Here is a 22,233-nt window from a genome sequence, read left to right as displayed (position 1 = left end):
TTGGTCATAGTTTTGAGACAAATGAATAGCCTGCAGCTCTCCATGGGTTTGTTGTGTTAGCTATTTTGAAGTGCTACAAGAATGTGCGAGAATTATTTTAGTGTCTCCTTGAAGGGATGAACATACAATGCACCCTCACCTTAAAATAAGACATTTTTTTTAGGGCTTAATGATTCAATCCGACCATGTACACAAAATATGGGCATGCTGAAGTTTTGCAACTGGCAGTCATTATTGCATTGTATAGTTTGTCACATTTGCATGGAATGGATTTTGTCTAGGTCTGCAGTTACTGTGAACGGGGGATGGTTGAAATGCATCATCCTATCCAATATTTATTGCCAACAATGTTGCGTGAAGTAAATTTATTTTTACATTTTATTAAATGCACTGATAATCTGGCAAACATTCTAATGAATGTTGGTGCAGTGTACCATCAGTCATGGCTCTGTCACCAAAGTTCCATTGGAGAGTGCAGTGATGCACTTTTAAATTGCAGCCACTTTCTTGTGTTTCTGATGCGTTGTGAAAGCTCAGCGCACAGGTCATAAACAACCCTACAGGGACAGACGTTCAGAAAGAAAAAACTTCAGGTTCCCCCAAAGCACTTCCCAACCATTGACTAACTTGTGAAGTGTAGTCATTCATTATTGTAATGTAGGAAACACAACAGCCGATTTGTGCACGGATACACAATGGTATTTGTATTTCTGGACATGCATTTCTTTTCACTAAATATTTTAAGTGCTTTTTTTTATGATTTCCTCTGGACATCTGTCATTTTTGGGTCGAAGTTAACAAAAGAGGGCAACTCTCCAAGACCATACGGGTTTCTGTTTTGAAGTGTTTCCAGTGTGAGGGAGCATACTCATTAAACTGCTGCCCCTTTGCCTTTGTATTACTCTTCCTCACACAAAATTTATCTGTTTTCTCCAACATTTGCATTGTTCTGCTCAGACAAGTTGAGACAGACTGCAGTGCATTCAGCCATCTGATCCACACCCAGGTAACATTTGCTTAAAATGTCCTAAATAGTCTGCTCTGAATACAACTGCAAATTACAGTCACCATTACTGAGTGATAGGGCAGACGTTTGGACGGCTCTAACCCTACTGAATAATAAGCTTAATTTTGTTAGATTACGAATCTAAGTAGAGATATTGCCAGAGTTTTCAGGATGTATATTTAGATGTCAAAGCTTGTACAACTTTCATGGCTCAGTGTTAAAGCTGTACAAAGCAGCATGGTTGGAGGCTGTGCTGTAATGAGGATTTATAGGTCAGGGCTGCTTTTAGATGAGGCTTTGAAATTGGCTTTGTATATTCTAAGCTTTGCCCTCACACTGCTTTAACCAGTACATCTGTATTGCAGAGGAGGTTTGTCAGTGGTAAGCATAATGAAATGTGTATGGTTGTCACCAGTAATTTTTAGTTCATTAATGTCTCTTACATTAACGCTGCAATGAAGTTACTGTGAAAATCCCTTCGTTGCCACACTGAAGTGCCTGTTCAGCTACACTGAGGGAGAATTTAGTATGGCCAATGCACCTAACCAACACATCTTTGGACTGTGGGAGGAAACCGGAGCATCCAGAAGAAACCCACACAGACGAGGAGAATGTGCAGCCTCCGCACAGGCAGTGACCCAAGTGAGAATCGAACCCAGGTCCCTGGCGCAGTGAGGCATCAGTGTTAACCGCTGTGCCACTCCTGTGAAAATCCTTTATTCCTTCATCTTGACTGTATCTTAGTGCCTTTTTTCAGTTAAGTATTCGGGCACCAATTTGCTCACAATAAAATTCATGTTTTATCATTGTAAAAAGCTGTAAAAAAGGAGAATAATTTTTTAAAAAAACTACATGTAGATTTTGTAACTGGAAGATTTAGCTTCACGTCACACCAACCTCAAGATTTCATTTGATAACGAGAGGGAGGTTGCGTTGTACCAACAACATTATGACACATCCTGAATTACACCAAGCCAAGTAAGGAACTATTAGCTCACATAACCAGAACATGGTTTAAAAAGGTAGGTTCTAAGAAGTGTCTTAAAGGAAGAAAGTGAGGTAGAGACGTGGAGAGGTTTAAGGGGGAAGTTCCAAAACTTGGGGCCAAAATAACTGAAGACGTCAATGATGGGGTAATTATGGTTCAGGAAGCATGAGAGGCCAGAATTAGAGAAGCACAGATATCCCTGAGGATTGTGGAGTTTGATGACATGAGAGATGGGGAGGGAGAAGAACATGGAAGGATTTGAAAACAAGGATGAGAATTTAAAGATTGAGTCCCTTGACTGGGAGCCAATGTAGGCTGATAGGGCAATCCAACTTGCAGTAAGCTGAGACACTGGCAGAAGAGCTATCGATGACCTCAAGTATACAGAGGGCAGCTTGTGGGAGTCCTGCTGGGAGTGCAGTGGAATAGTCGGCACACGGGGTAACAAATGCACAAATGAGGCAGTTGAGACGGGCAAAATTGAGCCATGTAACGGAAGCAGTCTGAGAAATGGCACAAATGTGAGATCAGACCATAATATGAGGTCAAGTCATTTTCAAGATGAAACACCAAAGCTGGAATTTTTCCGGCACACCCGCCTGAGGCTCATAAGACCACGCCCAAGGCTTATGGAGAATGACGTTCTGGGATGGACCTGCCAGTAAAATCTGGGCCTGAGATTGCAGACAGATTGAATCTCAGACTGTTGCCAGGGCGTGGGATAAAGTCAGTAGTTAGGGGACAGAGTTTAAAGCAGTGATTGGAAACAATAACTTCAGTCTTCCCAATGGTTAATTGGAGGAAATTTCTGCGCACCCAGTACTGGATGTCACATGGGCAGTCTGATCGTTTCATAAAAGAGGAAGAGTCAAGAGGGAGGCGACGGTGAGTTTAATCTTTGTGTCGATGATGTACATGTGAAAATTAATGCCATGCCTTTGGATGATGTCACAGCATGTAGTTGAGAAATAGGAAGGGGGCCAAAGATAGAGCCCTGTGTGTGTGGGGTGGGGTGGGGGGCGGGGGGAGGGGGGGGGGGGGGCGACACCAAAGGTGTTGATGCAGGAGAGCAAGAGTAGTCATTACGAATGATTCCCTGGCTTAAATAAGAATGGAACGATGTGAGAGCATTGCACCCAGCTGGATGATGGTGGAGAGGCGTTGGAGGAGGATGGTGTGGTCAGTTGCCTCAAAGGCTGCAGATAGGTCAAGAAGGAAGAGGAGGGCAAGCTTATCTTTGTCACAGTCACACGGGATGTTGTTTGTGGCTTTGATTGCTACTTCAGTTCTGCAGTAGGGTTGGAAACCATGCCTCAGTGTGTGAGAGAATTTCAGTCAATAAGGATAAATCTGAGACATTTTCTTCCAGATAATCAGAGATGTTCAGGAAACTAAGCTGCATGGTTTCCAATCAGTCTTCATGACAAACGCAGGGAGGAATGCTCAGTTCTCCAGCTCCCGCTTTTTGCCATATATAATTATAGAAACAAGTTTGCACTCTGCAAGGCCACTTGACTAGAGTCTATGGAAATTAATATATTGCCTTGATTTTTATCTAGAATGATTTATAGTGGCAGTAATCTGACACCATCACATCAGGCAGTTCAATGAAGTGACTGCACCTGTGAAGTCCAGTTGCCAACAAGTAACTTGGTGATTTTAGAAATATGTAATTTGAGCTGCAAACATACTGGCTTTATGGACAAAGGCAAGCATTCTTATTTAAATGCTGTCCTCAAAGGGACAGAAACCAATCCGGTTGTTTTTTTCCCCTTGTTCTCCGGATGTGGGTGTTGCTGGCAAGATCGTTATTCATTGCCCATCCCTAGTTGCCCTGGGAAGCTTGGGGTGGGCTGCTTTTTTTGTTAAATCACTGGTGGCAGTGTGATACGCCTGAAAGCCTTAGTTAGGTCACTTCAGAAGGCATAGAATTACAGAGAATGCACCAGAGCACAAGCAGGCCATTCGGCCCAGCTGATTTCTGCTAGTGTTTATGCTTCACGTGAGCTGTAACTGTAATTGCCTGTGGGAAATGTCACACTTTACTACAACACTGGCACCATGGGAGGGCTTTATCAGATTATTAATAATCACAACTGAATCTATTCTATCTACCGCTAGGCTACTCAAAGCAAATGGCTAGAGGAGTCATTTCTGGAAACGTGGATTGCCTGGTGACTTGTGCTCTGAGTAATGCACCTTAAAAATTGCAGGATTAACAATTTTGAGGCTTTATATTTTAATTTTGATGTGCTGTTAGCATACCTGTGCAAACTAGGAATTAGTCATAACTGGGACAGAATTGCCACCCAAAAGCGCACAGGTGTGGTTGATAGATTAAAACTATTTATCTTTTGCGACTAAAGCTCATTAGGGGGAGAAGGAGAGCCTGAGGGTGGAGACAAAAAGACTGTAAAGGAACATTTCTCGGGTATTGCAACTTGAAAACTAGCTTTGTGAAATGGATTCAATGAAACCAGTTGGCAATTGAAGAAAACTGTTGAAGGCACTTTTTGAAAGAGTATTTTTTGACCATGGTTGGGTAGAAAAGCAGATGTCTTGCCAGGTGTTGTTTCACTGGCTGTGACCTTTTTGGAAGTAGGCAACAATTGCTAGGCAACCTTTGCTAGATAGAACATTTTCATCAAGCGGTCTGCCTGGAAGCAACACAGAGTTCCTCGTAGGAGTGCACCAGGAGGGATTTCAAAGGCTTTTCTGCTCGAGTTACCACTGTGGCAACAAATAGAAAGAACTCAACCTACTGATATTGATTGAGAAATTGACCAGGGCTGCGCAAAAGGAGCAGGAAATCACTTGCCTACATGAGTGGACCATCAGCCATGTTTCTCTGGGTATGTTTTATTGTGGAAGTGCACCCCCTATCTGCATTAAGCCTTTCTTTCAAGTGGCTGGGTTTTTACAGCATCTTATTCTAGGATGTATGTGAATTGTCTTAATGCTGTTATTTTTGTCTATTATACATCCATTTTGTAGTAAAGAAAATAATTCCAAATGCAACTTTGACATATTGTTCCATTGTCTAATGCTGTATGATTTCCAAAGCAATACAAAACCAGCACATTGTGTAAATGCACGAGTTACCTTTTCAACCCTATTTAGTCACACGCACAGCCCGAATGTATTAGTTCTTTCCAACAGAATGAAGAACAAAAGTGCTGGGGATATATATCTGTCAGCAGCAGTAAAGAGAAAAGGGTGATCAATGTTCCAGGAGTGCTTTTTATATAAAAAATAAATATCTTAGGTGTCTACCAGTTTCAGTGCATATGGTGTATATATTTGTTCATGAGATGTGAGCACTGCTGGCAAGACCACAGATTACTGTCCATTAGTTACCTTTGAGAAGGTGGTGGTGAGCTGCCTTCTTGGAATATCGCAGTCCTTGCAGATAAACCCACAACACTGTCCTGGAGAAAGTTCCAGGAATTTGACCCAATGACGGTGAAAGTACAATTCCAGGTCAGGATTGTGTATGGCTTGGGGGTGAACTTGCAAGTGGTGGTGTTCCCTTGTGTCACCCATCCTTGTCCTTCTAGGTCATAAATGTCATGGGTTTGGAATGTGCTGTAGAAGATGCCTTGGTGAGTTACTGCAGTGCATCTTGCAGATGGTGCACACTGTTGCCATTGTGTGTCGATGGTAGCGAGACTGAATGTTGGAATGTGGCAGACGGAGTACTGATCGAGCAGGCTGCTTTGCCCTGGATGATGTTGAGCCTCCCGAGTGCTGGGAGAGCACTCATCCAGGCAAGTGGAGAGTATTCCATCACACTCCTGACTTGTGCTTTGTAGATGGTGGACAAACTTTGGGAAATGAAGGGAGTTACTCCCCTGACCCCTTGCTACAGTATTGATCTGGCTAGTTCAGTTTCTAGTCAATGGTAACCTGCAGGATGTCGATGGTAAGAGATTCAGTCATGATAATGCCATTGAATGTCATGGAGAGATAGTGACGTTCTCTCTTGTTGGAGTTGCACTTGTACGGTGCAAATGTTACTCATTTTAACTTAAATCAGTTTCCTGTTGAAGCAAACTTGTATTCTTTCACTGGAGCTTGTTTAAACAAACTTGCAGACTGATTAAATTGCTGTTACTTAACATGGTTATTGGTAAAAGTTACCACAAAAAAGATCAATTTCCAATTAAAATTGCCCAGCAGAAGCAGATTGACTTTCACTGGGATTATCCTGAATGTAGCCTTCATCATTTGGAGCAATGTTTCTTTATGAATAGGATATTAACATTTTTTGTAGCTCTTGTTATGTAAATCATTGAGCAGGATATGAAACCAAGCCTGTAGGTCAATGCACCTCATTCATGCTACAGAATAGCACAGACAGTGGCTGAGAGTAAATTGAGCCAACAATGCAATATTTATCTTTTTGTGGAAGCTTCAGTTCAGAAAGGAGCCATTGGGCCCATCATAGGTGTGCTGGTTCTTTGAAATAGCAGTTGGACTTATCCCCATGTCCTCACTTTTTTGTCCATAACTCTGTAAATTCCTCATCCTGAAGTACCTGTCTAAATCCCTTTCATTATCTGTGGAACCAGCTTTGAGTTTACAGAGGGCAATATGCAGGAGATGTGTATTGGAATAGTCAGATAGAGACTTCAGGTTTTCAGTTGCAGATGGGCTGAAATGGGGGCAGAGTCCACATGATGTGGAAATGAAAATAAGGATTCGTTGTAGTGCTGTGAATATCTGGTTGAGTTCATCTTGAGGGTCAACTATGACAGGGAGAAGGGACAGAATTGGGGGCTAGAGAAAGGTGCTTGTAACATGGCTCACAGCCAATGGCTTTGATCATCTCAGTATTTAATTGGCAGAAATTTCCTCTTATCCAGTGCTCGATATCAGATAAACAGGGACAATATAAACCTGGGAAGCTGAAGCACTGGAGACTGACATATTTCAAAATCAGTGTTGTTAATTGCTGTTACCAGGATATCTGGTTGGGGAAAAAATGCAACTCATTTCTCCTTTTAAAAATTAGCACAGTTCCATGTAACTAAATGATACGCAATTAATCACTTCTTTTTCTGATTCTGTGTGACATTTCTAACATCCCCTAATGTTGGCAGCTCTGCAGGGATGCCCTTGTTACCAGTGAAACAGAGAATAGGTTACTGTTGCCTGCTCCTCCCCATGCCCCATCCCATTCTGCAATTCCCTCAGCTCCAGTAAGAATCTACATTCATGTAATTTAGCAACTGGCCAGCTACTTTTGTTCAGTGTGCAGACTTTTTAAAAATCTATGCAGAATACCACAGATGCTGGAAACCTGAAATAAAAACAGGAAAATGCTGGAAAATACTTGAGTCAAACAGAAGATAGATTTAATGGATTAGTAGCTCTGACATTGGAATGGAGGGTGCAGGGTGGCACAGGGAAAACCAAACCAGCCTGGGGAGGTAGGGGCACTGCCATTCCTTAATGGCAGGGTTTTAGTTCAGTAATAGTAGTACAATCTGTTGCCTGATGGCCATATTGATAGCCTCCTGGTCAGCAGGCAGAGGCCAAGCATGTAACAGAAGGCTACAGCCAGGATGTATGGAAGCTGTGAACCACCAGTGGAATGGGCAGGCTTGTGCAGGCAGGAAGGAATGATGAGGTTGTTGCTGAAGTGAACACCAGTCGGAGGGCACGGAGAGAACATCGGGTTATCGATCCCGACTGTGAATGTCTGAAGGCTTCCTGGTGAGGTCTGGGGGAAATCCCCAGCCCGCAGTCAGTGCTACAGGAGCTGAATGTTAATGAGGACCGAGGCCAGTCAGCATCTCCTGCCTCCGATCCACTGGCTAACAGCAGACATCACAGGCCTTACCTTTACTCACTGTTAAAATTAAAATTAAATTGATCAGGACTGAAATGTTTATTAGTTTCCTGCTTTTTTTTTGAAGAACCCTGATTCGACCTTGTTGAATTAGCAGGAATGGGGTCAAGTTGCTCAATTCTTCTCTTTCATATCCACACATTGGGGATCAGGATTAAAATTTAGGCAAACGTTTCTGTAGCAGTTGAAATGAAAGTTTTTTTTACCAGGCAGAAGCCAGGCTGTACCTTTTGCTTCCCATTCGTCCGCCATCCAGCTCATTAAGTCTCTCCATATTGAAGCAATAGCTTATTCTGTACAGAACAGGCAGTGAATCCAGGATCTGCATTCTCTAAATGTTGGAATGAATACAAGGGCACAGTGGTTAGTACTGCTGCTTCTCAGTGCCAGGGACCTGGATTCAATTCCTGGCTTGAGTCACTGTCTGTGTGGTGTCTGCACGTTCTCCCCATCTCTGTGTGGGTTTCCTCCAGGTGCTCTGGTGTCCTCCTACAGTCTGAAAGACGTGCTAATTAGATACATTGGCCATGCTGAAATTTTCCCTCAGTGTATACCAAACAGGCGCCCAGACTTTGGCAACAAGGGGATTTTCACAGTAACTTCATTGCAATGTTAATATAAGCCTACTTGTGACATCAATAAATAAACTTTAAAGGCAGGACCGGTCCATTTGAATCCTTTCTACTTGTTGGTTGTATATCGTTCTGCCTGGGTATGGGGAGAGTGCTGTAATATCAATGCAAAGCCTTGACTGAAGACTGAAATAAATAATATGTCTGTATCACAGGCACACAACTCTTCGATCGGGAATTTTTTCAGCTCCACTTTGAAAGACAAATGAAGCATAACCAAATCCAGTTAGATTATCACCAGTAACTTTATGCTTAGTTAAAGAAATAAAAGGTCATCATATTTGAGGAGTTGATATTTACAGGTGGCATTTGTCAGGTGAGACTCTGTCCTGAAAACCTGCTAATCTGATTGGGTGATGCAGAAAAACCCATCTTACTATTTGAAGAAAAGCCGTGACTTATAGCAGCTAGGTATAGAAAAATGTTCCAAGGCATTTCATTGAAATATAAGCAAACAAACAGGGGGAAGTCTTTCTCTCTCCTGGCCAAAATTTTTATCCCTCAATCGACACATACTTAAAAGGAAAGAAACTTACCTGGCCATTTCATTCATTGTAACTTGTGGTAAATTATTTTGTTCAGTTTGATTTCTGTGACTGTCTACAGACATGCTTCAAAAAAGTACTTCCATTACGAAGTACTTTGGGGCATCTTCAGGGTAAAAAAGACATTCGATAAATAAGCTAATTCTTCTAGCTGCTTTTTGCCAGGGCTGCAGTCTGGTTAAAATCGGTCTTTAGTATCTCTGCAGCAAGAGGAGAATCAGCTGGGTTTGCAACTCCTGAGCCTTATCTAGTGTCCCTCCTGTAAAGTGAATGTCAGTGTGCAATCATGTCAGATAAAGCCAACTTTAGAGTCTTCAAGACTCAGTAGAACAAATTGAGGAATTTAGAAAACAATTTTTGAGCACTCACTGCCGGCAATAAAGAACTGAAAACTCAGTTGTTATCAGTCTCCTGTTCTGTATTTGTATTGTCTTCCATGGCTACTGTTAGTGTTGGCCTAAATGATTAGGCTTGGTTTCCATAGCGAATATAGGCTGCTGGACTCTCTTCTCCCTTTTCCTTTCCAAGATGAAACTGTTGCCCACAATAATGACTAACAAACCACTGAGGGGTTAGTCATTGGCAGCTGAGCTGCAATATTTGTTATGGATCGGATGTGGTATGTGCAGATTTGGAGGTCTTGTGCAAAGATGTAATTGCATTAGAACACTTAAAGAATGTTCACTCAACTGATTCCAAGGATGAAGGGTTTAGCCTGTGACCCAAGATTGAGCAGATTGGATCTTATACCCATTCAGGAGAATGAGGAGCGATCTTATTGAAACATGTAAGGCCTGAGAGGACTTGACAGAGTGAATCACGAGAGAATGTGTCCCTTCCTGGGGTGGTGGGAGTCTAGAATTAGGAAGCACTGTTTAAAAATTCTGGGTCTCCCATTTGAGACAGAAATGAGGAGAGTTTGCTTACTCAGAGGGTCGTCAGCTTGTTAAATTCTCTTCCCCAGAGAGCACTGGAGGCTCAGACACTGAATATGTTCAAGGCTGAGTTTGGTAAGAGTTTTGATTGACGAAGGAGTCGCGAGTTATTGGGGCAGTCGGGTGTGTGGCCATGAGACCATGATCAGATCAGCTGTGATCCCATCAAAATGGTGGAGCAGATTCGAGGGTGCCGGATGGCCTTCCCCTGCCCCTAGCAATTACGTTCTTTTCAAGCTACAAGTAGTGTACCTGAGAGTAAACAAGCCAAGACTCCCAGGATCTTCCTCTCCTCCTTGCTATGCCGTACACTTGTGAATGATGTCATGCTGCTGTTTTTGTGACATTACTCCCAGCAGAGTTTAGTCGCTACTTCGAGGCTATCCCCCTGTGCATTTTCCAGCTGCAGAGTAACTGTTCGCCATTCTTTCCAAATGCTGCTTTATGTCAAAATCAGAACAAGATAACTAGACCTTAAATAAATGTCACAGTATAAAATGACAGTTGGGTATTTCCAGAATCAGCTGGCAGATTTTAAGGTAACTGTTACACTAAATAGTTTCTCATTGCCTCGTTCTCTCTCTGTTCTGTCTCTTGATTTGTTTTGTCTTCTGAAAGCCATTAAACATCAGCTTTCATTTTTAAAAGCACAGCCTGGTCTGTTTACTGTTCTTATTTTGCTGTGAGCGTAGGGAGGGATTCCTGAATGAATTCAGCACTTGACCAGGTAGTTTGTTCATATTGTTTTACATGCAATCGTAACCAGAAGTAATTTTTCAACTAATTTTACACAGTACTAAAACTGCTTTCATTTTGTTACTGCAGTCGCCAGATAATGTGTGCACATCATGTGGGGAAAATGGAAATCACTAGGTAGCCACAATTTGGTGCTTTTTTCCTACCTGAACAGTTCTGTCCCAGCGGCAATGTTGTACAAACATTTCTCAAGGTGTTTTTTTTTTCCCCTGTCATTTTGAGTGTTAGCAAAGTAAACTGCAGCCATGATTGTTTCTGCCCACATGCAGATTGGTCATTGAAACATCCATTCTGGCCAGCTGTCCTGCAACTTGCCATCGCTGAAGCATTTTCAAACTTCTGCGGTGGTCTTGCAGTCAGGAATGGAAGGTGCAGTGGCTACTGTCAAATAGCTGCCCACAAGCAGTTTTTCTTTGTAACTACTGATGCCATGGAATTTGACCTAGAGTATCAACCAAATGAAACCACAATTCAGACACTTGACCAATAGGACTACTTCAATTTGAAATTTTTTTTTTTTGCTTAACGCATCTTTTTAAGTCTTATTCCCCACGATTGCCAAAACCATACATGCAAAACTTTTATGTAGCAAATTCTGTGCCTCTATCCTATCACTCTCCCCATCTTTAGCCCCTGCCACTGATGTGACTCCCTCATTTGTATCATCCATTCCTTTTGCCATTTCAAGGATAGAACACGTGTTATTTCTAGTCTCGATGTTCTTTTGGTGAATGGCTATCAATGCAATTCTGACAGAATCTTAATCACCTTTTCCCAACTCTTGGAATTACCTTGGCTGTCATTCTCTGGAACCCCTTCAATGCAATAATGCTTGCTTTGAATATAGGTAGTCCAGAATTAATGTTTCAAGTGAGTCTGTATCCATGTGTTTGCTATACAGGCCAAAAATAACTCATTAGCTTCAATGCCCTTGAGATGCAACTAAACTCTGATAAACCTGGTTATTTAGTAAAAGATTGTTCAAAAAGTTGATGGCTGCTATCAGACAGATGGAAAAATTCCACTTTGAGACTTGTTTACTGTGCAAATTAGGGTAAGAATTGGTACATAGATTATACTTAAATTTAGCATCTGATATTCTGGAGTCTCTTTGCATATAATATAGAGCACAGTATATTGTGAATTTCAGGTGCATGATGAAGTTTATAAAACAGTGTTTCAGAATGCATGTGCAGGATAGTCTGATTCTAATGCTCAATGAACGGTCAAATTTTTCTTCATTCCTCAATCCTGATTGATTAATACTATGCATGAGAAGCAGTTACTTGAGAATTGGACGTGAGTTTGGAACAAGACTAAGAATTATGACAAATGACCTCTTTTACAAAAATTCATTGCCCAGTGTACAACAAAGGCAAATAAACAGGAGGTTAACAGAAATGTAAAGCTTTTGAAGTGCTCATGAAAAATTTGCGTTAAAAGATGTTGCCCCAGTTACTGCATGTTCCACGGTCACCCCACCCAGCTGATGTCTAACCCTTATTCTAACGCTAACCCCTGCCATATGATGAAGAATGAATGCTCCTTGACTGTATTTTGCTGTTCACAAAAGGAGGCAGTTAACTGTTCAACTTGCAGGTCAGAAACTGGGCCTTGTGCTAAAGAATCATGATAATCTCTGAAATGGTCCACACCCATCTCAAACGTGGTCCATCTCATGTCACTTAACCAGCAGGCATGGTCAGTTGACAAACACAGCTCCTTAAGGTGACATGGTGGCACTGTGATTAACACTGCTGTCTCAGGACCAGGGACCAGGGTTTGATTCCCAGCTTGGATGTCTGTGTGGAGTTTGCACATTCTCCCTGTGTCTGTGTGGGTTTCCTCCTGGGTGCTCTGATATCCTCCCACAGTCCAAAGATGTGCAGGTTAGATGAATTGGCCATGATAAATTCTCCCTCAGTGTCCCCAGACAGGTGCCGGAGTGTGGTGGCTAGGGGATTCTCGCCGTAATTTCATTGTGGTGTGAATGTAAGCCTACTTGTGACTAATAAGTAAACTTAATGTGCTCCTGTGTACTTAATGAGATTCAAATGAAGCTTGGGCTGTGCCTGAAATCTCCCCAATGAGGATGAAATTGAAAGGCAAACCAGAAGATATGAGCTATTCCCATTACTTTGCAACTTTTATTAAATAAAAGTTTGCATTGTCTAGTAAAAATGAAGATCAAAAGTTGTTGAGACGTCCAAACCACCTGTATTCCTGAGGTTGCAATACAATTACTTTGCCCTATTTAACACATTGGCTTGTGTTCAGTTAGTTATGTTGCTAAAAATTAGTAAATTCAGCAAGTTTCAGCAGACAATATTTAATTACAAAGAGACTATTTTACTGACTACTTGATTGTGATTTTATTTCAGTATTTCACCAAAGACAATTTTTTTTCCATCTTGCAGGAAACATTGTCAAATGAAGCCAATTGTGTGGAAGAAATCCTGAAGGTAAGGTCTAGCTTTACCACCACACTTGCTTTTGTGAGTGCTGTATTGGATTTATGTTACACTGTTACAGATAAGGGGTAACTTGATACTGTACTGACGCACTTGAACAAGTTTTCATACCAATTACAGAACAAATACTGTAGTATGTATCTTATTCCAGCCCTAGTTATTAAGTTGTCAATGGCAGTAAAGCTCCTCCTAAATTGCCCATCAGAAATGCTAATATGCATTTTTGTACATAGTACTAATCAACATAGTCTAAATAAACTAAAGTTCCAACAAAATCCATTCAGAAAACATTTGGCAGTAAATGCACTGATGTGAGTTTAAAGCACACTGTACTGTACAAAAAGGCAAATTTCATGGAAGGTTTCAGGACTTGAATTCTATTGCTTCAAGGATTTGTTTGTTAAATGACTAGAATGGGAGAAAAACATCAAAGTCCCCTAGGTTAGTCATGTCCCATTTCAGATAATTAGTCGTCTTTGTTTCCACCATTACAATTCCGCAGTACTTGCACTACGTGCCAACATTTAAAAAGAGAAATTGCAAGAGGTATTTTATTCCAGTATTTTGTTTCAAATGGTGATTGCTGATGACCTTTGTTCAGAAGCCATAAACTGCTGTTGGAAAAGCTACTGAGGCCAGTGGTGATAAGATTGGATAAACAAACCATTAATGCTGCTTTTGCCAGTACAGTCCTGGCACCATTTGTATCGTAGTGTTTGCTGTGTTTGGGGAATGATGGGAGTAGGCTTTGTGGCAGAACTCCATGCGTGCACGGGGTATAGAGTGTGCTTTGCCCGTTTCCTGTCCACAGAACACTGAAAACAACCAGCAGAATGGTGCAGCAAATGTCCAAGCTGGATTAATAAAAAGCCTTTCTGATGGCTCTGGTTTTGCTGCAATTAACAAAGCAAGACTAGCTGGTGGAGGTGGAGCTAATTTACTATTGACACCACAGTGTGACTCATTTATTTTCACCATTGCCAGTAATGTCTTGATCATTTTAGCCATGTGCCCAAGGAAGTTTAAATAAATTAATTTGATATACTTTGCAGCAAGAGATTCCTGAATTAAAATTTCTGTGCCTTTCCATGTCTATATTTACTTGGTACCCAATTTACCAACCACTTTTTTTTCCCCTCCCTGTATTCACGTTGCATGTCCAACTTGGCTCAGTGGTAGAATCCACATCTCTGAGTCAGGAGGTTAGGAGTTCAAGACTCTCTTACTAGACTCTTAAGCTGACACGCCCAGGGCAGTGCTGTACCGAGGGAATGTTGCACCATCGGAGGTGCCATTTATCTGAGGCTCCTTCTGCTCTCTCAGATGGATGTAAAAGATCTCATAGCACTATTTTGAAGAAGAGCAGGGGAGTTTTCCCTAGTGTCAAGGCCAATGTTTATCTCCGGCAGCGTCACAAAACGAGTCATGAATCCTCTTGCTATTTGTGGGGCCATGCTGTGTGTAAATGGGGCTGGCACATTTCCCTGCATTACAGCAGTGACTAATTCTGTGCATTGAGAATGTGAGTGCTGCCATTTGAATGTTTTATTCTTTGGACAGCAAGTAGAAACCTGGTTATTTGCATACTAGAAGCTCTGAAGGAAATTAGAGTTGTAGGTACAAAAAGAAGCTTTTTGACCCATTGTGTCTGCCCCAGCTATCAAGCACCTGTCTATTTTAATCCCATTTTCCAGCACTTGGTCTGTAGCCTTGTGTGCAAACACATTTCAAGTTCTCAGTTAAATGTTTCTTAAATGTTGTGAGGATTGCTGCCTCTACCACCCTCTTCAGTTAAGATTTTTCTTCAAATCCCTTCTCATTCTGCTGCCCCTTACATTAAATCTATGCTCCCTGGTTATTGACCCCTCTACTAAGGGGAAAGGTTCATTCCTATTTCTTATTCATAATTTTGTATACCTCAGTCAGGTCCCCTCTCAGCCTTCTCTGCTCTAATGGAAAACAACTCCATCCTAACCAGCCTCTCTTCATAGCTGAAATGCTGCAGCCCAGGCAACATCCTGATGAATTTTTTTCTGCACCTTTTCTATTGCATCCACATCATTCCTATAATGTGGCAATCAGAATTGACACAGTATTCCAGCTGTGGCCTAACAAATATTTTATAAAGCTCCATCATAATCTCCTTGCTCTAAGTATCCCATATGCCGTCGTAATCACCATATCTACTTGTCCTGCTGTCTTCAGGGATCCTTGGTCATGCACCTCAAGGTTCCTCTGGTCCTCTGTACTTTCTAGCACCCTACTATCCATTGTATATTCCCTTGCCTTGTTAGTCCTCCCAGAATGCATTACCTCACTTTTCAGGGTTAAATTCCATTTGCCATTCCTCTGCCCATCTGACCAGCCCATCAGTATCATCCTATAATCCAAGGTTTTCCTCCTTGCTATTTACCCCATCACCAATTGTTGTGTCATCTGTGAACTTACTGGTCATATCTTCCACATTCCCATCTACATCATTAATGTACTCTACAAATAGCAAGAGACCCAGCACCGGTCCCTCGGGTACGCCACTGGACACAGGCATCCAGTCACAGAAATAACCTTCAACCGTCGTTCTCTGCCTCCAGCCGCCAAGCTAAATTTCCCTGGATCCTATGGGCTCTACCCTTCTTGACCAGTTTCACATGCAGAACCCTATCAAAGCCTAGCTGAAGTCTGTGTAGACTGCGTCAACTGCATTGCCCGCATCTACACACCCAGTCACCACCTCAAAAAATTCAATCAAATTTGTTGGACTTGATCACTCCCTGTCAAAGCAATGTTGATTAACCTTGATTAATCCTTGCCTCCCAAATGGAGATTAATTCTGTTCCTCAGAATTCTTTCCAATAATTTCCCTACCACTGATGTTCGACTAATTAGCCTGTAATTGCCTATGCATGAGAAAATATTGTGAGTTTTTGTAGTACTTTATCACATCATTAGGATATCCCCACTGCTTCACAAGTAACATATTATTTGTGAAATGAGACATTGGCTGGAATTTTCTGAACCCACTGACTCAGGCTGTGCTGAGGGTGTTGACTTCCCATTTCTGGGTTCCCTGATGACCATGGAGGGTCGGCACATCTGTCAAAGGAAGGACTTCTAATTAAAGGAATGGCAGTGTAGGGTAGGAATGACAAAACTGGACGTGGAATTTTGATAGGGATGGCAAGGAGATCTGGTAGGATAGTTCCCCGGGTATCTCTCTCTTGCTCTTATCTGCTATAAGATCGAAGCTTAATGCACTCTCCACTCACATTACCTTTAAGACTTGATTGGCTGTAAAGACTCGCATTTCAATCATTATTCTGTAAATTGAGTTTGTGTTTTTATCTGCCCTGTTTGTGAAAAGAGCTCCCACTCACCTGATGAAGGAGCAGTGCTCCGAAAGCTAGTGGCTTTTGCTACCAAATAAACCTGTTGGACTTTAAACTGGTGTTCTAAGACTCCTTACTGTGTTTATCCCAATCCAACGCTGGCATCTCCATGTCATAAGATCGAAGGGCCAGCAATGGGGTAATATTATCCAACGGTGAGAGGAAGCAGCCAACCTCTCCAACCAATAGGTATGGATGGAAGCAGACAAGGAATTCGGCAGCAGCAATGTGAGCTCTTCAACCTGGACACTGTCCGGTCGAGAGATACAGGACCTCAGGAGGGTGGGAATAGTGAGTGACATTAAAATTTGAGGTGTCAACCTCTACACTGACCTTTTCAACATTCAACAATACAACGTCCCTTGGAACAATGCACCTTGTGGCTCAATTCATTCCTCTCTCCAAGCACCTCACGTCCCCAGCTGGACAGCCAATACTCACGTTCCCCCTCATCCTATTGCACTCTTACACCCATGTCTCACAATCACTGTCCACAAATGTTCTCCTGCTACTCACACAGACCATTGTCAATACTCCTAAGTCTCTGCTTTCTGTCCTTGCAAGAGAACAACATAAAACATGGGAGCTAGAGACCCTCGTGTGAGCTGTCCTCCAGTGACGAGCACTTACAAGTAAGTCAGCCATTTACAATGCCTGCCCACCACTAGGAAGGAGGTCATGTACCATGAGGCTACGGAAATCAGCAACGACCTGCCGTGAAAACCTGAGCCTCCTGAGACATTGCGCTGACACATATTGAGAGCTGGTCCTGTGGCCGTAGACCTGTGTTGTGTGTTCTGTCATCCTTGGAGCTGGATCTCTGTATCCATCCTGTCTTCCTGTTGGAGTGGCATGTGGCGGAGCAGAAGCAGCTGCTGCTGGTGTTGCTGCTATAACTGGTTGGGCTGGAGTGGGTGTTGCTGCTGCTCTTCATTTTCTTCAGGGTGCAAGAGGGAACTGAAGAAGCCAATTCCATTTCATTGTGAAAGGTGACTGAAGTATAAAACAGATGAAGTGACTGCCAAGAAGTCGAGCATGGAAAACACTTTATGAAGGAATGTTGTGAGCAGTATCCTCTTACCTGGCCATGGTTGGAGTTCTTCTGGCTTTCCAGCCTGTCATTTTCACACTCTGCTGTACGCTTACTTTGTTCACCCCAGTGAATGCTGGCAGCTTGGGAAATGGGCCCACTGGCTGTTAAAGCCAGAACCTTGTCTTCAAATCACCAACTTTTGGGGCAATGAAGATTTGAACAAATCACAAAGTATCTTTACAATAGTTAGATGAGTCAATTACCATTTTGTAGCTGGGCTGACTGCTCTATTAATTCAAACTTGTAAACTAAAGTGTATAAAAAATGTTTTAACAGTATGTGACTAGTTCATCTGTGGTTTTGTTTTTGAATTCACACAGGCGGTTATATCCCATACCCATTCACTTATTCACAATTACATACACTGGTAAACATAGATTGGAAATACACATGCACACTTTTTTTAAGTATTGCATATGTGACTGACACCCCAATTCTGTGTTTGCTATTTCCCTCAAACCCCCAGCCACTAGCTAGTACAGAAATCAGCCTGTACAATGAATACATGCTCCCCTGACCAGGACTTTAATCACTGGTAATTTGATCATTAGTGTCAAGGAAGAGTGCATGCCTTGAATTCAATACTCATTGGTGATCATACCCAGTCATTGCTGCCTTTGAGCAATTAAGTGGTGATACTGAGGCAGGAATATCCAGCAAGATCCACTTCCACAACATCCCGCTGGATTTGGCAGGTTTGGCCTCAGTCTTCCTCGCAATGGTAGAGAAATTCAGGATTCACCAAAAGTAACAGTGTTGTGAACAAATAATTACCACACGTTCTGCTAAATTGAGAGGGAGATGAGCAGTGAGTACAAAACAGTTTAATGCAAGAGAATTTCCTGAAACAGTCCAGTAGGATACATTCTAGATGGAGAGATCTGGGAAAATTTGTTTTTTTAAATAACATGGGTTTTGATTCGGTGAGATGTAGGTACAATTAGAAATAACTGCTACACTGTTTTGTAATATGTGTAACTCTTAAGCAGATAAAACCACATCCTTACAAATGCAAACATATAATAGTCTCAGTGCCTATCCCCCGTACGTAGACATATACATAGACATATATTAATTAACATGTAAGCATATTGTTAGGGCCTTGGGCCAAAAGCCCAAATTACTTTAGGCAGCCAAGCTAGAACCCAACAATTTTTTTTCTATTTTGGTATAAACGTGAGGATAGAATGCTTCATTCCAGGAGTAACTTCACTGACAAATCCAGAATCTCATAAAAACAAACTTTATTTAATAACTTAGTTTAAGTCTAACAAAATGAAGCAGCTTAACAGTTGAAGGAGTTTAAAAAAAGAAAGGAAACAACTTTAATTTCTATCTGACAGTATTTCAGTTCCAAATAAGCAATATTCTTTTTGCAGGCTTAAAAACCATTTTCAATACAGTTAGCAACCATAAATATACTTGCAATGATGAATATAAATAGTCTTGAAGCTCTCAGAGAGATTTTGTAGAGCTTGTAGAAAACCTCTAGCTTCAAAACAAACCCCAGCCAGAACTGAAAGCTGTGTTTCTCTGCTCCAAACCTAGTCCCTCCCGTTCACCATATTATTACATGTCCTTGTCAATCAATCTAATCAAAAAACCCCAGAGAAAATCTTCGTCTGTAAACAAAAATCCATTGGCACTGGCTAATCACTTGGGTTCAAATTAATAAACAGTGGAGCCGAAAGGGGTAGACTTGGCCTTGCTGTGTATGTTCTCCTCAAATTCCCACTCTTGGGGCTGACTGCGCACAGGAGCTGACGCCTTGGCGCAGCTTTGGCTCTATTTGCAGATTCTCACCCAGGAGAGCACCAAGAGAAACTGGCAGATGGTGAGACAAGCCAATCGGAGGCAGGATTAACCACCAGCAGCAAGTAATCAAACACCGTAGTAGGTATGATGTGACTTCAGTGAGTGTAGCAGCCAATAAAAAGATATTCTCCAGCAAATAACCAAGGAATTTAAAGAACCAGTGAGGAAATGAGAGGGGAGTGAACAATGTTCTTGGGTGCCAGGTGAGCAACTTCACTCACTTCTCATGTTTGGAATTCCCTGCAGGTTGGGGGCCCTGTGCCATGGCACGGTGCATTTCATTGTAAATCTGTCCCTGAGGTCAATGAATTTTTGGGGTATTTCTGAACACTCTCCTGCGCTTTGACCTCACCTCCTGAGAGTTCCAGATAAAACGTGTGTGTCTTCCTTATTTGGTTAGTCACAAGCCGATGGGCGTTGATGTTTTGAGTCCAATGTGACAGAGTTCTGAAGAAGTGTCAGATTAGAATTGAAATGTTAACTTTGTTTTGGTGGATGCTGCCAGACTTGTTGAGCATCTCCAGCTCGATGTTTGTTTTTATTTTAGATCTCCACTTGTAGTATTTTGCTTTTAACTTAATTAATCAGAAATTGCTCAATTTCCGTCAGTGAGTGTTTAGAGGATCAGACTTTTTGGAATGGTTCTGTACTCTCTCCCATGCTCTGACTTCACCTCTTGAATGTTCACGAAGAAGAATTTTAGTGGCTTCCCTTGGTTGGTCACAAGCCAGAGACTCCCCTAAAGTCAGTGGTAATGTATGACCTCTTCAGGGATATGTTGAGGACATCCCTCCAGTTTCTGCTTGCAGTTCCATCCAGTACAAATTGAATTCACACAATCTTTTATTTGTTTTCAAAAAAAGCGCAATGAAACTGGAAGCTGACCCCTCACAAGAAACCAGCTATGCTGTCAGATCAAATTATGCTCATCGTGGTGGGTTTCTGTTTTTAGCAACTTCAAGGTGCATCTGAAACAATTTTTTTCGCAAGGAAGTCATAGGCAACTGAAAAACCCTTGAATGCATTTTTAACATGTTAAATTGACTAAGAAATCAACTCCTGTTTACCAATTAAATTCACAAATGGTTCTCTCATTCTGTGAAGCTTTTTTAAATTTACCAATCTTAACTCATTTCAAGGACTTCTTTTAATCACGGGAGAAAATAAACAATTGTATTTTTTAAATGCTATCTGATTGTGCTGGTCGGCGGGAGATTTTAAATTTGTGATTATGCAAATGAGTTAAGCTGAAACTTAACCATAAGATCAATTTAGAAAACTAGCAGAAGTTTGAGCACAATATGGGTCTGGATTGTCCAGTGTACCCAAACACTACCCTCAGATCTTCTGTACCGATCTGAACCATAAGAGTGCCCTTCATTTTCACCTAAAAGATACAGGCATTGTAGACAAATGTGATAACTTCTCAAGAAAAGGCAAGAGTTAAGTATGTTTTCACATTAGGCAAGATGGCTAGCAATGAGCTGTTCAGCGTACAGAGTTGTACTGAAGAACACCAATGGCTCACAATCAGAGGCCACAGTTAAAAGTCAGTTTATAGACTGGAATCTCCTGCTTTTTAAAGCTGGACTGTTTTCTGAGCAACACATCAGGACATTCTGTTTCAGGAAATGGCTACATTTTGTTCAGTAAACATGGGAATTAAGAGCTCAGTAGAACAAATGATCTTTCTCTAGAAACTAAAATTTACTTTGCTGCTTAAATCTGGTTTGTTTTAGTCCGTGTTAACCATTTAAATCCTCTCCATCTTGCTGAATGAATGAGTGTATCGTCAGTACATGACGTATGATGACTAGGCAATCTAAAGATTATGATTACTCTCCTTTTTGCCTCGAGCTTCATGAAAGTGAAGCGGGCAAAACACAAGATGCCTGTATAAGTTTGATTCACAGACCTCCTAGAAGCTTATAGTAACCATTCAACTTCTATTTCATGTAGCTGACCATCTGGGGCCACTTGCTGCTGATCTGCTAACCAGTATAGATTGAATAAGTAACAAAACAACTTTGACTCCTTGTGAAAAAGGATATGTCTAGTCATTGACTTCTGTTGGAAAATGCAGATTGGTGATAATTTTTTTGTAAACATTTCCCAGGATGTAGGTGACAAAGGCTCAATGTTTTGTGTTAGCAAATCTTACATTTTGAGGCTTTCTAGACACTGCAGAGGACGTTAGTAATTTTAATGATCTGAAAGCTTTCATGGTTATTTTTGTGTGACTAGCCCAGAATTAATTTTCACTTCTCACTCTGGTAGAATTTGAACCTGTGAACTAACTTAAACTCTGGGGTCATTTTGGCTTGTGATGATATTATAAAATAGGTGATATGAGTTTAGCTGCTGCTTTCCTAACTTTCATTTCCATTGAGTGCAACGAGGCATAAATAACTAAGTTTGTGCAGGTTTCGTTCCTATTGATGTAATTTTCCACAGTGTTGACATTCTCCAGCTGCATCTGGATTTTAGGTGTGGTCAACCGATCTAAAATCATTTTTTAAAAATTTCAGTGATTTAATCAATAATCTTGAATTGAACATCCAGAGTAAAATGGAAGAGTGGGTAGTTAATGCTCACAATTTGACTGAAGCAACTTTACATTAAGAAGGGTAAACTGTATTCCTTTGTTTCTGAAAAGTGTGACGAAGCTTTCATCTTGCACTCATTAGGACAAATGCAGGAATGCCTCTGGCCAAGGCATTGCCTGGGAGAAAGCGATAGGGAACAATAGATT

The 22,233-nt window shown here is 41.5% G+C and overlaps 1 protein-coding gene across 2 annotated transcripts in view; it reads left to right on the top strand.

The window, feature by feature from the left end:
• aff1 (AF4/FMR2 family, member 1) overlaps window positions 1-22,233 on the top strand; it is a 131,954-nt gene that overhangs the window by 66,422 nt on the left and 43,299 nt on the right. For both annotated transcript variants that reach the window (XM_080190922.1, XM_080190913.1), the window contains exon 4: window positions 13,134-13,178. In XM_080190922.1, coding sequence (XP_080047048.1) covers window positions 13,134-13,178 — 45 coding nt within the window. The remainder of the gene's footprint in view (window positions 1-13,133; window positions 13,179-22,233) is intronic.

Source organism: Carcharhinus amblyrhynchos, chromosome 1 (genome assembly GCF_965287045.1).
Source record: "Carcharhinus amblyrhynchos chromosome 1, sCarAmb.v2.hapA, whole genome shotgun sequence".
Taxonomy (NCBI): domain Eukaryota; kingdom Metazoa; phylum Chordata; class Chondrichthyes; order Carcharhiniformes; family Carcharhinidae; genus Carcharhinus; species Carcharhinus amblyrhynchos.
Note: the sequence above shows the minus strand (reverse complement) of the source record. Positions and strands in the feature narration are given on the sequence as shown.